General features: G+C 37.1%; 1 protein-coding gene across 1 annotated transcript in view; it reads left to right on the top strand.

Annotated features, from left to right (window-relative positions):
- TRAPPC8 (trafficking protein particle complex subunit 8) overlaps window positions 1-12,570 on the top strand; it is a 57,357-nt gene extending 44,787 nt beyond the window's left edge. The window contains exons 27-29 of the mRNA XM_075705384.1: window positions 7,696-7,841; window positions 9,344-9,433; window positions 11,518-12,570. Coding sequence (XP_075561499.1) covers window positions 7,696-7,841; window positions 9,344-9,433; window positions 11,518-11,752 — 471 coding nt within the window. The 3' untranslated portion in view covers window positions 11,753-12,570. The remainder of the gene's footprint in view (window positions 1-7,695; window positions 7,842-9,343; window positions 9,434-11,517) is intronic.
- The last annotated feature ends 1,021 nt before the right edge of the window (window positions 12,571-13,591 follow it).

Genomic DNA, 13,591 nt, shown 5'->3' with positions numbered 1-13,591 from the left:
ACAAGTGAGTATACTGCTATGCAGTTGTTGGAGTAAACTGTTCTGTGGTATTTCGGGGTAGAACTAGGAGCTTATTAATGGTATTAAGTTGAAGTTGATGATTTCATAACAAAGTTAATAGTAAAATGGTAGAATTATTTTAATTTTGAATGTTACAAAATTAATTTTATAAATTCTACTACTGTGCACATCTTAAGTGAGGACTGTTAGTGTAAAATGTTAGAACAGCAGAAACATTGGAACAGTTAAAAAGACATTGAAAGCTCCATTGAAATTGGTCAGTTAATAGCACATTACTTCACTTTGAAGTTTGATAGCCTGTTTGATTGTTCAAAGAAAATAGCATCTGTAAGAAACTGGTGGATGTCTCCTGGTACCTGAATCAGTAACAACTATGGAAGCTATAGATAAGTTTCTGTAAAAACGTCTATGCTAGATGCAATTTATGTGTGTGAAGACTAATGTGCAAAATAAAAAAGAAGAAACAAGTCTTGTACTTGTTTAGTTTTCTCTTGAGCAGTACATTGCTGTTCCTTCTTGCTTTGGTGCCATTCTCATCATGTTTTTACCAGTGTTGCAAACATCATATATAGCTTTTAGTGAGCTCTTACTCAAAGTTGCAGCAAATAGTACTATACATTAATTTTGTCAAGAAATCAGTATAGGACAAATGTGTGTTTCTATAGATATCATGCTGAAACATAAGTAGTGAATTACTCTGAAGCTGTGCACTTGGCTTTGGTTCATATGCCTTTTTTACATCATTAAGATTTTTCCATTTAGTTCTTTGCACTATGAAATAGATGGGAATAGATCAAAAGGAACATGTAGTTTGAGCTAAACTGGCTCGTGCTCACTGGTACTGAAAAATAGGAAAATTTAAGTTCTAATGTCTTCATTTAACACCCCTCTACCCCAAAAAAAGCCTTTGCACATGTGGTCTCAAGCTGTGCCAAGCAATACTAGGCTGTATTAGTCTAATGACAGCTGCCCACTCTGGTATTATCTTTCCTGTTTTAAGGTGTATGTAGAACAGTAGATCACACTGTAGACATCTAAAGTTAGGAGACAAAACACTGTGGACTTCTATTTCTGACCTCATTGAGGTCTGGTTCTAGCAAATGGGTGGGAAGAGAAGTAGCAATGAATTGTATCTGCATCCTGAAATAAAAAAATGACTGAACATGCTAGGGATAGAAATTTACATTTCTTATTGACTGCACTGGAACTCTAGTTGTCTGCATCAAATTCAGTTTCAAACTAAAATGAATCCTGCCACCAGCAACAAGGAGGATCCAGATGTACCCTCAACTTGTTTTGAGGAAAACATGCTACTATAATAGCATTCTCTGTCTATAATCTGTTTCTCATAAATTGTTGTTATTATTACTACAACTACATTCAGATAGATGCACATTGATTATTGTATTCGCTTTCTTCAGCATAAGGAACATACTTCCTTTGAAGCATTCTGTACTTTGGTTGGAAGCCAAAAAGCATCTGTGTTGTGATGCAGTTGAAATCCGGTATAAGAGTAGTAGTGGTTGTTTTTAATAAATGTGTGAATTCTATACCCTCGTGGCAATCAAAGCCCAGATTTAACTTCGATTTTAAGAGCCTGCAATCTCAGGACTGCTAAGGATTGAGAAATTTCATATACTCATGTACTACTATTTCTTTTTTCTTAATTGGCACTTTATACTGTGAGGAGAGTAGATAAACTCCTCTGAGATGGGAGGTGAGGTATAATAAATTCAGTGATTCAAGACTTTGCGGCACTTTATTTCATTCACTCCACATTTAAGAAGTAAAAGAATCCCCAAAATAGGATTAAATTAGGCTAGGTAGAGAAAATAATATACTTAACCTATTAAGGATTGTATATTGTTATATTGTCTTTGAATTATCTTGCTCTTGCATTAATGTTACACAAGCAGTGAAAAGCTGTGGGGGGAGAAAATCCCAAACCCAAACATTACTTCTAACTTAAAATTTTCAGTGTATAGTTTTGAGACTTATAATGTAACATTCAAATAGTTTGTCTTGTAAATCTGCACTTGTCCTCCGTCATAGACAAGGTTGGAAACTCTAGACTGTTCCTGAATGTCTTGTGCTGTATAGTATAGAAGTTAGTTGTTTTCTGTGGTCTAGACAGCAGAGGGAGATGGAGATGCATGCTTTCTACGAATGTATGTTGGTTACCAGTTCTTAAATGATAAAAGGCTGCTCAGATCTGAAAAAATAAACTTATTTGCAGATTCTGAACAGGGTGTCACCTAGGATGCAAGAGTCTGCTCCCTGCATTTCTTCCTGTGTTCTAGTTCTATTTGTTGCTCTTCTTCAGCAACTTTCTTCTTGACTTGAACCGCTTCCGCTTCCTGCTGTTGCAGCCAGCAAAGGAGTTTTTGTGTCTGGCAATACAGCCATCCCCAACCAAGAACAGCCTCGCAATAGACATGTAGAAAACGCAAACAAGATTTCTCTCTGCACCCCCTTTATTTTGTTTTAGTCCTCTGAGAAATGACTCAAATCTTAGCTGAATTTATCAAATAACTATGTTGAACAAATCGAGAGAGCCTGCTCTATATTTTGGTTACATTCTATGTATTGGTTGGCTTCTGCTGCTTTGTCAATTATGGTATATCTCAGACTAATTCTTTGCCAGCTTTTAAGGATTTAGTGTGGATTTATTTATAGAAGCTTCTAGAACTGTTCAGGGAAACAAAACTGTGGTAAAACACTGTAGTAGAAGAGCAGTAGATCTGTATTCATTGGCACTGTGATGTTTCTCAAGTTCTTCCAGCAGGTGCTGGTAGGTTGGTAGTTGGGTGCGCTGATATGAAGGCATCTTTATCATACTTGTAAGCTAAGTTGTTAGACTACTGACTGAGATGCAAGGACAGGTGGTTGCTTCTGCTTGGTTCATTGTGGAACACATAATGCATACAACAGGGATGTAGAACAGACAGCAGGATGCTGTATTGCAGTAGCATAACTTGCCATAGCATTTGATAAAATCAAGATAAAACCTCTGGTTTCTATAAAAAACAAGATAATGGGCCTTGGAGGAGGTGTAAAATCTTATTCTGGGTACAATTTCTGTATGTACCCACATAAAAAGAAAGAAAATAACAGTAAAATTCTATAGAAATCTTACTGGGATGCTCAAATGCCTGTGCTTCCTTTTCTTCCCATGTCTGTTCAAAATGGGATTATGAATTCTAAACTTTATTCATTCTAACCAAGACAATGATATCTATGACTTTGAAGCTTATGGGTTTTCTGTCATTGAATACAGATTTTGTTGTTGTTGTTTACACTGCAGGGTTTTTATGTGTTTAACTAAATAGCACTGGTTTTGAGCATAAGTTACTGGACACAGTAGGCTTATCAGGTGATGTGATGAACTACTTAACATCTTTATGTTCTAGAAGTTTGGAATCATAGTGTACACATAGTATGCTGAATGAACAGTTAAAGAATATTGACTGTGTTAAAGCATTTCTTTGTTTCATACAGAAAGCTCTCTGAATAATATGGAAAACATTTATCTTCCTATCCTTTCTCTCACTTGTATTTTTGAAAACATGGCCTTTTGCTAAAGGTAGGGGAAAAAATACTAAATAAACTATATTTCCTTGAATGAGAAACACAAAAGGTGCCACAAAGTGATACGCTATAGTCACTAGCAACAATGTGAAGAATAAATCACATAAGGTGTTAGTAAAGTGAATAGGTCTGAACAGATGTGTTAGCAGTAGCTGTTTGAGTCCAAGTAGTAAAAGTCTCACTAACAAAAATGAGCTGGGTATCTGTAACTAATGGCTATTCTTTTTTTGACAACCGTACTGCTATGGGTTCTGTTTCTCTTCTCAAACTTGCTTTCAGGAATCAGGTGGTTGACCTGAAGGTCAACTTATGATTGCATCTGAAATACAGCTATTCTGTCTCTTGATCTTTCTGCCTTAACTTAGTAAAAGGACAAAAACTTCAAATACTTTAAACATCCATTCACAGTCAGGGCTGTTGATCAATATTGTTTCTTATCGCTGTCTCCCATATCTTTCTAATCTAGTAAATTCAATCCAAAAGATTCCAAAGGAAAAGCACAGTGTAATATGGTAAGATGGAAGTAGTAGTGTGGGGCTGGGGCATTTGCCACACTTCTGCAAAGGCTTCACGCTGATGGAAGGTGAGAAGCAGTCTAGTAGAGGCTTGTCACTTGGGCATGCTGGCATATTGGGCATAGTTCATCCTTACTTCTGAAACACATTAGCATGTGAGTGTAAACTTAGTTTTAACTGAAGTCTGGATGAGATAAAGTGTCTGTGAGTGTGTTTTAGATCAGGTGTACTTTTTTGTTTTAAGATACGGTCCCCATTTACAGCCCTCTGTTTTCAGTGTGAAGTGGTCTTGTAATGCACAAAGTGGATACCTTCCAGGCAGAATTAGTCCAGATGTGCTCCAGGACTGCACATGATGTGCTTCTGGGCTACTCATTCAGTCCTGCAGATTAGACCAGTGCTAACCCAAAGTAAAATCTATAAAATGCACACAGCATGGATGCAGGCTTTTTGGCAGCGTTTCCATCATCTGATGGAAAGGAAGAACTTTTCAATTTGAAAGTGCATTCTAAGAGATTAAGGAATATATTATGGGCAGACCTGTCTATTACATCTATCAGATAATGCAAAAGATGCTTTGAATGGTGTAAATTTTGACTTTTCCAACTTTTAGCTTAGTACAGCTGCAGGAGATATCTAAAAACAGCGTGAATGACTAATACACAATTTCAGAAGTATAAGTAGGGATAATATATAGCTTTGTTTCAAAGTAGCAAAACATCACACTCTAGAGGTCCTGTCTTATTTGTAACTACTGAATAAATGAAGATGTTGAGATTATTCTACTTGGAGCAGCAAGCTTGTGTCTAGTTTTAAGTCTACCCTTGATTGGTTTAGAGTAGACTTGGTAGTGTAGGTTAATGGTTGGACTGGATGATCTTAAACGTCTTTTCCAACCTAAACGATTCTATGATTCTATATTTGTTTGAAGCTGGCCTTTGTAGATGGCTTCGGGCAGCAAAAAGCTTTCTAAAAATAGAAATAACTTTCATAGCACCAACTGCACAGTTTGTAGCTCTTGAAAAGTAACTGCGGGAGCAGTGTGGTTTTGGTGCTACTGCCTGTTGCGTGTTTCTAGTAAAAACCGAAAAAGCTTAAAAATGCAGCTATAAGAATTTAAAACGGTAACAGAAAACACTCTCCCCGCCTGCCCAGTACCAAACTTGTCTTACAATGAAGTCTCTTCCAGTCAAGCTTATCTGTACATCTACCAGTATGTATGGATGAAACCTTCAAATTACACCTTAATCATTTTTTAAAGGGAATATCTTAACCATTGTTGTGGCTGCCTTGTACACAATATATGGTGCTTGCTGTCTACTGGAGCCCATGACACTTCTGGAGACTTTGCAAGGAACTAAAATGGGTAAACAAGCAGACTTGCTTGTGTCAGAACTTTTGGTTTTGCCTTTAAAAAGGCAACACTCCATTTGGGCTGGTATTTGAGGAATTCAGTGACAAAATACCACCTGCTTAATTCTTGGTTTTGTTTTACTTTGTTTCTAAGTGTAAATAACCGAAAGTATTGAGGCTGTTTCTGTGTGGTGCATGTTCTTGAAGGGAGGGCACAGGTGCTCAAGTAGATATGGGCATCTTTTTGTATAGCCTTGATCCAATTTCCCAGTCTCCAGAGTAGGGCAGGAGTTTAATGCATCCTTAAACTTAGCATTTCTTATTAGCTGTCTCGAGGTAGCTCCCTAATCTGTACGCACATCTTCTTGGTTAACATTTGGAAGTGCTTAATTCTCTCCTGAAGCATTAGGTAAAAGAATTATGTACTAAATGTCATGTCTTAGCCTTTGTTCTAGGGACACAATTACAAAAAACCCTAGACTTTGAGCAGCTGAACTTCAAGACACAGACATCTTTTCTGAATCTGACACCTAGAGGCTGGCTGGATTTAAGGTTTAGCTCTGTGATGGTAAATGGTTAACCTTACTGCTTTCCAGTCCTTCAGTAGAGGTGTAATATTAGAACTAAAGGTTTGAAATATTAACGGCACTCTGCACTTTCACCAGTAAATGTTCCTGCTGCATTTCATGATGTTCTTGTCTGTTTGTAGAGATAAACCTTCGTATTTGTCTTTTGTAGGGTTTTAAAAAAATACTCGGGAATTCTGATTGGGAGGACTTGGAACAGGTAATTGACTCTAGGGCAAACTACACCATGTAGGATATTGATATGTGGTTGAAGAGGGCATTAAATAACTGCTTGGACTGTAATTTGAGGGGAAAGATCAATTTAAATGAAAATCTATAATCTCATCTCTGGAGGCCAGTGTGTTTCATGCTTTCAGTCTTCATCAAGTTAGATACCCATAGGGTAGGGTAGAAATACCAAATTAATTTGTCACTTAAAATATATTTCATTGTTAGTGTAAAATTCCTTTTTTTTTTACTTCTTCTCAAATTACTTTTAAAAAAACCCTACTCTTCCTTTCAAGAGGAAAGAATTGCAAGCTTGATAAAACATTTGATGTCTTCCTGGTATTACCAGCACAGGCAAACAGTGACTGAGATGTTCATACATATTGCAGAATGCCTAGTGTGTCTGTTACTTTAAGTCACGTTTCGTTGCCTATAGTATTTCTTTTCAACTTAGCAGGTACAATCCATCACCCTTAAACAAAAAGTATTACTTTGTTACACTGTACTGACTTACTGGTGGCTTTTTAAAATCTTCTTTCACTTGCTTTTAGTAGTTAGTCATGCTTTTTGCTGGAAATTCTTTTTATTTTTTTCTTCTAAAGGTGGACTTTCTGCAGAATAGATTCATAAGGGAATAATGAAAGGCTGCTCCTTCCTAAATAAACCCTGTTTGCAAAAAAGATTAGATGATGTTGGACAAAGTTACAGTAGTGCTGTAATGCTAGACCAAATGCAGCCCAGTTGCCTCATTTGGTGTTGCATCTTTCTGTATCATCTGATATATTCTGCTTCAGAGATTGATTCTGCCCACAGGGTTAGGATGAATCCCAAGTAGTGTGTCAGTGCTTGACTTGAGCTTTCAGCTGGGGACAAAGGTAACTTTCATATCTGCAAGAGCTTGCTATACAATTTTTAAGATACTCTGCAGTATTAAATCCATTTGTCATTGTTAGCATGTTCCTATAAACTTCTGTTTGCCTTACTTTGGGTATCTTTTGGAAAACTTCGCTATTGGCTTTCTTGTTGTGAACCTCCTACGGGAAGTGACGGATTTTTTTTTTTCTGTTAGGTACAGCTGCTGAATAGGGAACTTTGTAAATGCTGTCCCTTTGTCTTAGAAACAAACCAGAAATGAACACTAACAAACCACTGCAACAATAGCATGCTTTTGTGAAGCTTGCACAGATAGTGTTTTCACAAGCAGCTCTGAAATCTGTCTCAAAAGATGGTAACAGATAAATCATATCAATTCTTCCTCTAGCACGTTTAAATACAAAACACATTGGAAAAAACTGCAAGCTTCATGATGCTGTAGACTTATTTCTCTGGAGTTACAGTTCATAATGGAAAATTGTAGCTTCTGTGACTGGATTTCTTGTGTTGCATGTCAATATTTTAAATGTCATTCTGAATTTGTGTTTCAGGAATTACCAGAAACGGTTCTTTTAAAGTTTTTTCGACCAGAAAACACACCAGTACCTGCAAGACCAACACCAGAGCAGCTTTCTAATCTTATCAAGACAAGTCTTCATTATCCAGAGTCTTTCAATCATTCTTTTCATCAAAAAAGGTTAGTGTAACATTTTCTTTAGAAACTTCTGAAATATTGCTAACTTAAGTCCTGTTGAGACATGCTATGTGGGTTTTGATACAAAAGATAAGTCTGGTATGCAAGGGTGAAAGCTTGCTCAATTCTTAAACTCACTGCTTCAGGATGGTATAGGTAAAATGAAAGTTTCATGTAGAGAAACAGCCTGTAATACCACAGTTCACAGTTTTTTATTTTTATTTTTGGTGTCAGAGTAAACAGTGGGACTACTTTGAGGAGCTAGACAGAAAGTGGTAGTTCTTTTCACTGAAAAACTACTATGTCTACAGCATCTGACTTGCCAAGATTAGCTGCACATGGTTCTGATTTATGTCAGAAGAAAGGGTGGTAATGGTTTAGATCGCTGGGGCTTGCCTCCTAGAAGTGTATCAGAATTAACCTCTGTCAAAAAGCAGACTGCTAGAGTGAATTAGTTGGAGCCTGTAAAATCCATGAGTCTTTAAAAATTAAAATTATCTGGAGAAAGCCCTCTGGATTCATTTCCAGGTATAAAATGGATTGTACTTGAAACATAAAATACTTATTTAGATTTGAGTTGTTCTATCTGAGAACTCTACTGTGTTATACTTTTTTGTAAAATTTCAGTTAATGTAAGTTGCCAAAAGAAAGGGATGTCTTTCTTTATAAAACCTAACATTTAAATGTTTTATAAGGTGGCATATTTTCATGACAGCTACAAAGCATGCATTAGTCGAGTAACAAGTTCATGTCTTATTTGTTGTAGTTGCTAATTGTTCTTCTCTTGTTAGTCAAGCTTAGGATATTTAAACTGTTAAGCAATGGCAAGGAATTCCAGTGACACAAGTCACTTGTTGCAGACACAGAGCTGTCTCAGCTGCAGTAGTTTGTGCACGTGCTTGTGAATGTCTTGGGGTCTTTCTTGCTGCAGCATTATTTATGAAAACAATCATAGTAATTGTGAACAAGCAGAATATCAACTAATTGTGTTAGTTTTGTTCAGGGTGAAGGCTTAAATTAACACCAAGCAAGTATGTGCTGTCTGTTCTGTTTGGGCACTGTTTTGGCCAAAACTTTAGGCCAGATGCCAGCAATTTCTCTACAGGAGACAGTGCAGAAGAAAAGTATCTAGACAAAAATGTGCTAAACAGTGGTTCAGAGAGTAGCATAGTGGACCACGTTATCCCATTCTGAAATGCCTCTTGTCATAACAGTAGATTTTCTGTAAACTAAGGTGGTATTTATGCTTTTGCTAGTCTCAGCTGGACGAAGGAAGGTGGTAACTTGAGCCAATGCTGTTTGCCTCAATTAATAGCTTTTATTATAGGAAACTGTAGTCAATGTAAGTGATTATATTGCTGTGTATACTGTCTCACTGTTGCATAATAGACAACTACATGTTGATTTTATATTCCTTGAAATTTATTTTAACTATTAAAGAGTATAATTAAGACTATCCAGAGTAAGACTTATTTCCTTTACTATGAAACTATTTCTCTTCACAGCCTTTGTCTGGTACCTGTCACACTCCTACTCTCCAATTGTTCTCAGGCTGTTGTAGATGTAATGATTGATTTGCGACATAAAACAACAAGGTAATGTGTGAATGTTAATAAAACAATATTTTCTGAGAATGCTTCCTAGTTTTGGGGAGTCTTCTAATGTTTTAACTGTATTGAATATCTAGAATAGGATTTTTTCAATAGTGCCTTCTTTGAAAGCATGGAAGGTGGTAAAGGCTTCATACAGTCAAATGGGAGACTTCAGCGCTCAATTTTACTTTGCTTCTGACTATTGCTAAGAAAGGACCTTGAATTGTGACTCTCAAATAATTAAAATCTGCAGATCTTTTCTAGGAAAGTGGAAATGCTTTTGAACTAGTGAAATAGGAGCTTCAGTGACCTTACTTTATTAAACATAAGTTGTTGGGTTTTCATTTTTAAAATATCAAGTAATTTCTAGAAAACAACTTTTGAAGTTTAAACAAGTACTTCCTCCTGCAGTTTGGTTTAGGATAAAATGTCATAGAGCCTTAGGTATTTTTAAGACTTCCCCGGGTTTATCAGCTGATTCTTATGACTGGCTTTTTGCTGTGAACTGTAGTGTTATGTGTGAAAATATTAGCACTGAGGAAACATTTTGTGACTTGTTTCTAGAAGTTTTACTAAGGAAACTGTGGGAGAGAAAATTCAGTACCGTGATATACCATTGCTAATTCTTCCACTTCTGTTAAAACAAGGCAATTGAATTCATAGTTCAGGTGACACCACCTCTCCCCTGCCCCCCAGTATAGTGCTACTTGGTCTGCTTACCACAAAATAGGCTTTGTGGGATCCCTAACTGAATATTCTTGGCAGGGGGGAAGGCAGATTGTGAAGGATGTTGAGATAGGCTTAGTCATGGGGAGCAGTTGCTTCTTGCCAACAGTCTGTCCAGGCAAGTAAGAAACTAAAAGCCCAGGGCCTAATACACGAGTTCAGAAATAGAGGACAGAAGTCTTTTTAATTATCAGTTAGGTTAGGAAGCTATTCACTGATCTGGTGTGTTTTCGTAAGATGGTCACATTTTGTAACAGTGTTGTAAGACATGTCTTTGAAAGGATAGTGTAGTCATGTGCCTTGAAACTTCCTAAAAACAAACAAAAAACCAAACACACCTCCCACCCCCAAACATATTAATGCAATGTCTATAAAGCAGTGTATATCTGTGTTGACTGTTTCTGTGTGACATGCACTCTGATTTAACTAGTTCATGGGACAGGCCCAAGAACGCCTATGTGGGAATTCTAAAAACTGTGACAATTTGGATCTTGTAACTACATCTATTGTTAGTGTTACATGTCAGTTTTATAAAAAGCTGGGAATACACTGGAATTCATCATTATACATATATGTATAATTAATGTTCTGTAGGTAGTGTATAGTATATTGGGAACCAAAGAAATCTTTTAAAGATTTGTACTGATTCATCTGAGCCAAGGGGGGAGAGCCGTTGTAAAGGAGTGTGTTAAGTGTGAGTCAAAGAACACTAAAAAGTATTTGTCAAAAAGTAAGGACCCAGAGTTAAATTGAGCTGATGGGTGGAAATAGGGATCCATAAAGATACCCAAGGGTACTTCAGGTGCTCTGTCTCAGAGTGTGTGTATGTTTGTGGGGATGGGGGGTGTGTGTGTTTGTGGATGTAGATGTAGTAGGAAAGAGGATATATAGACATGATCTTTTTTCCTGAAGCTGCTGTTAGCATCTTGATAAAATGTTAAGCACAGTTCTGTGTATACCTATGTTTGCAACTAGCTTTGTCATGCTAGAAAAACCTTAATCTCTTAAAGATAAAGGGTGTGTGTGTGTGTGAAACAAACAAAGCACGATGCATTTGGGGAAGGCACTGACTTAAGGGAAATTATTGTAGGCGGGCAGTCAAAAAGACTCAGCAACTTCCAAGTCATCAAAGATGACTGATGGTGGGCACTATTGCATCCAAAGACTGCCAGAATAGTAACTTAAGCTCCCAATTCCTGGCTTTTCAAAAGATGCTTTCAGAAAGCATAAACAAGTGTCTCTTTTGTAAGGGGCCTTCAGTGCATTCTGAAATCTTGGGAAAACCTCAGGTCGAGGGAGTTGTGTAAACTGGTATGTATGCTTCAGATACAGAGAAATAACTTTGTTACCTTCTTTTTCAGCCCAGAAGCACTGGAAATCCATGGATCTTTTACATGGCTTGGGCAAACACAGTACAAGCTTCAACTTAAGAGCCAGGAGGTCTATAGCTTGCAGCTAAAAGCTTGCTTTGTTCATACAGGTGTCTATAATCTTGGAACCCCCAGAGTATTTGCCAAGCTAGCGGACCAAGTTACTTTGTTTGAAACAAGTCAGCAGAACTCCATGCCTGCACTGATTATTATCAATAATATCTGACCACTTCCTGAAAAAAAAAAAAATCACACAAAAAGACAAAATAAACGGGATTCTTTTCTTATATTGCTGGTTGACATTTTGCTGCAGTTTTTGGAAATAGCACCTCAAACATCTAACTTGTTACTAAAGATTGTGTAGGAAAGAAAATGGCAAAATATTCAGACTACTTGTCAATTTGTTTCTCAATGCAACGCACGTTGGACTGAAAATATGTTTATCCTTTTATAATGTATTTCTTCTCTGGTAATTAAGATATTCATAACACAAAATATTCTAACTCCAAATCTTGAACATATTTGTATGTCCTATGCCCTGTCAAAAATGCAGCTTGACTGCTGTTACAACTTCCAGCATGGTGTGTTTAATATTTGTGGCTCTGTTAGGATACGGTTCAGGAAGAAATCCTCAGTGGCTTTTTCCTGTCTGAAGCCATTAGTCATGATAAATCCCAACCTTACTGTGAAGTTCAATAAGGTGTCTGAAATCCTTTTCTTTTTCTTGGTTCTTTAGTTTAAAATTCTGTTTTGAGTTTTCATGTTTATGGAAACCAGTGACCTTTCAAGGTTTACATAAGTCCCACCCAAGGTGTTTAAAACATAATTTCTTCAACCAGTTTGAGTATTTTCTCATTCATCTCAACACAGAATGCACTATGTCACAACCATGAGACTGTCATTTCAGTTGTCACTTGCTTTATTATGTAACTATAACAATTGATCTGTTTTAAAAAAAAAACCTACTCAAGATTTTCAAGAAATGTATTATATTTATAACAAATGTACTGTAAATAGAATAAAACATACACCATATTCACTGTATGGACTTGTGGCCCCTTTTTTTCCTTCCTTTTCATACAGCTGTAGCAATCTACAGGTGCTGATACCATGTATAGATATTCTGTACTGTCTTGATTCTGGCCCTCTTTGCTCAGCTGAAGTTCCTGTCCTTTTGCCATGTGTAGTATTGGCGTACATTGAAACTTGTGTGGCTGCTGTATTTGAATTTTGAGTTCTTATCCAGTGTTCCCAGAATTTAGCTGTCTGGGAAATCTCAATTACTTGCTATGTGCTGGGGATTTTTTAATTTGAGTAATAGCTGCTGAATGTAGGGAAGGTTGTGTGAAGCAGTCAAGTGTAGCAAAACCATCGAGGAGTTAGGAGTTACGGTTTATGATGGGTTAGCTAAGTACAAGGAAGATTCACCAAAAGAAACCGAAGACTTCTGATAGTCTGCTCTATCTTGTGGCTGAAGGAAATTTCTTCATAGGACAACACTGGCTTATGAGACAGTACATCTGCCTTCAGCTGCCTATTTTTCTTTTTAGACAAGGTTTCTGATTTTACTTGCATGCAGTACAACTATGTGACTGTCTCCAGGTCTTAAAACTTTCTGAAAAGCCTTAGAACCCATTCACAGCACATGACCTTTTGTAGTCATACTTAATATGACTGTGGATCATGTTGATTTATTAACAGAATACTTGAGTATGATCTAACAATAAACAAATTGCTTCTGGGGTGAAGTGGGGTTTTTTTTTCTGCTCTTGGGCAGATTGGAAGGCTGCTCTTTCTAAATGATTCTTGGCATTGTCAAGAATGTCAATGTCATAGAATCATAGAATCATCTAGGTTGGAAAAGACCTTTAAGATCATCCAGTCCAACCATTAACCTACACTACCAAGCCCACTCTAGACTAATCAAGGGTAGACCAGACTAAACCATATCCCGAAGTGCCACATCTACCCGTTTTTTAAACGCCTCCAGGGATGGTGACTCCACCACCTCTCTGGGCAGCCTGTTCCAATGCCTGACCACCCTTTCCGTAAAGAAATTTTTCCT

This window comes from Pelecanus crispus, chromosome 2 (genome assembly GCF_030463565.1).
Source record: "Pelecanus crispus isolate bPelCri1 chromosome 2, bPelCri1.pri, whole genome shotgun sequence".
In the NCBI taxonomy this organism is placed as follows: Eukaryota; Metazoa; Chordata; class Aves; order Pelecaniformes; family Pelecanidae; genus Pelecanus; species Pelecanus crispus.
This window is presented reverse-complemented; position numbering and strand designations above follow the sequence as displayed.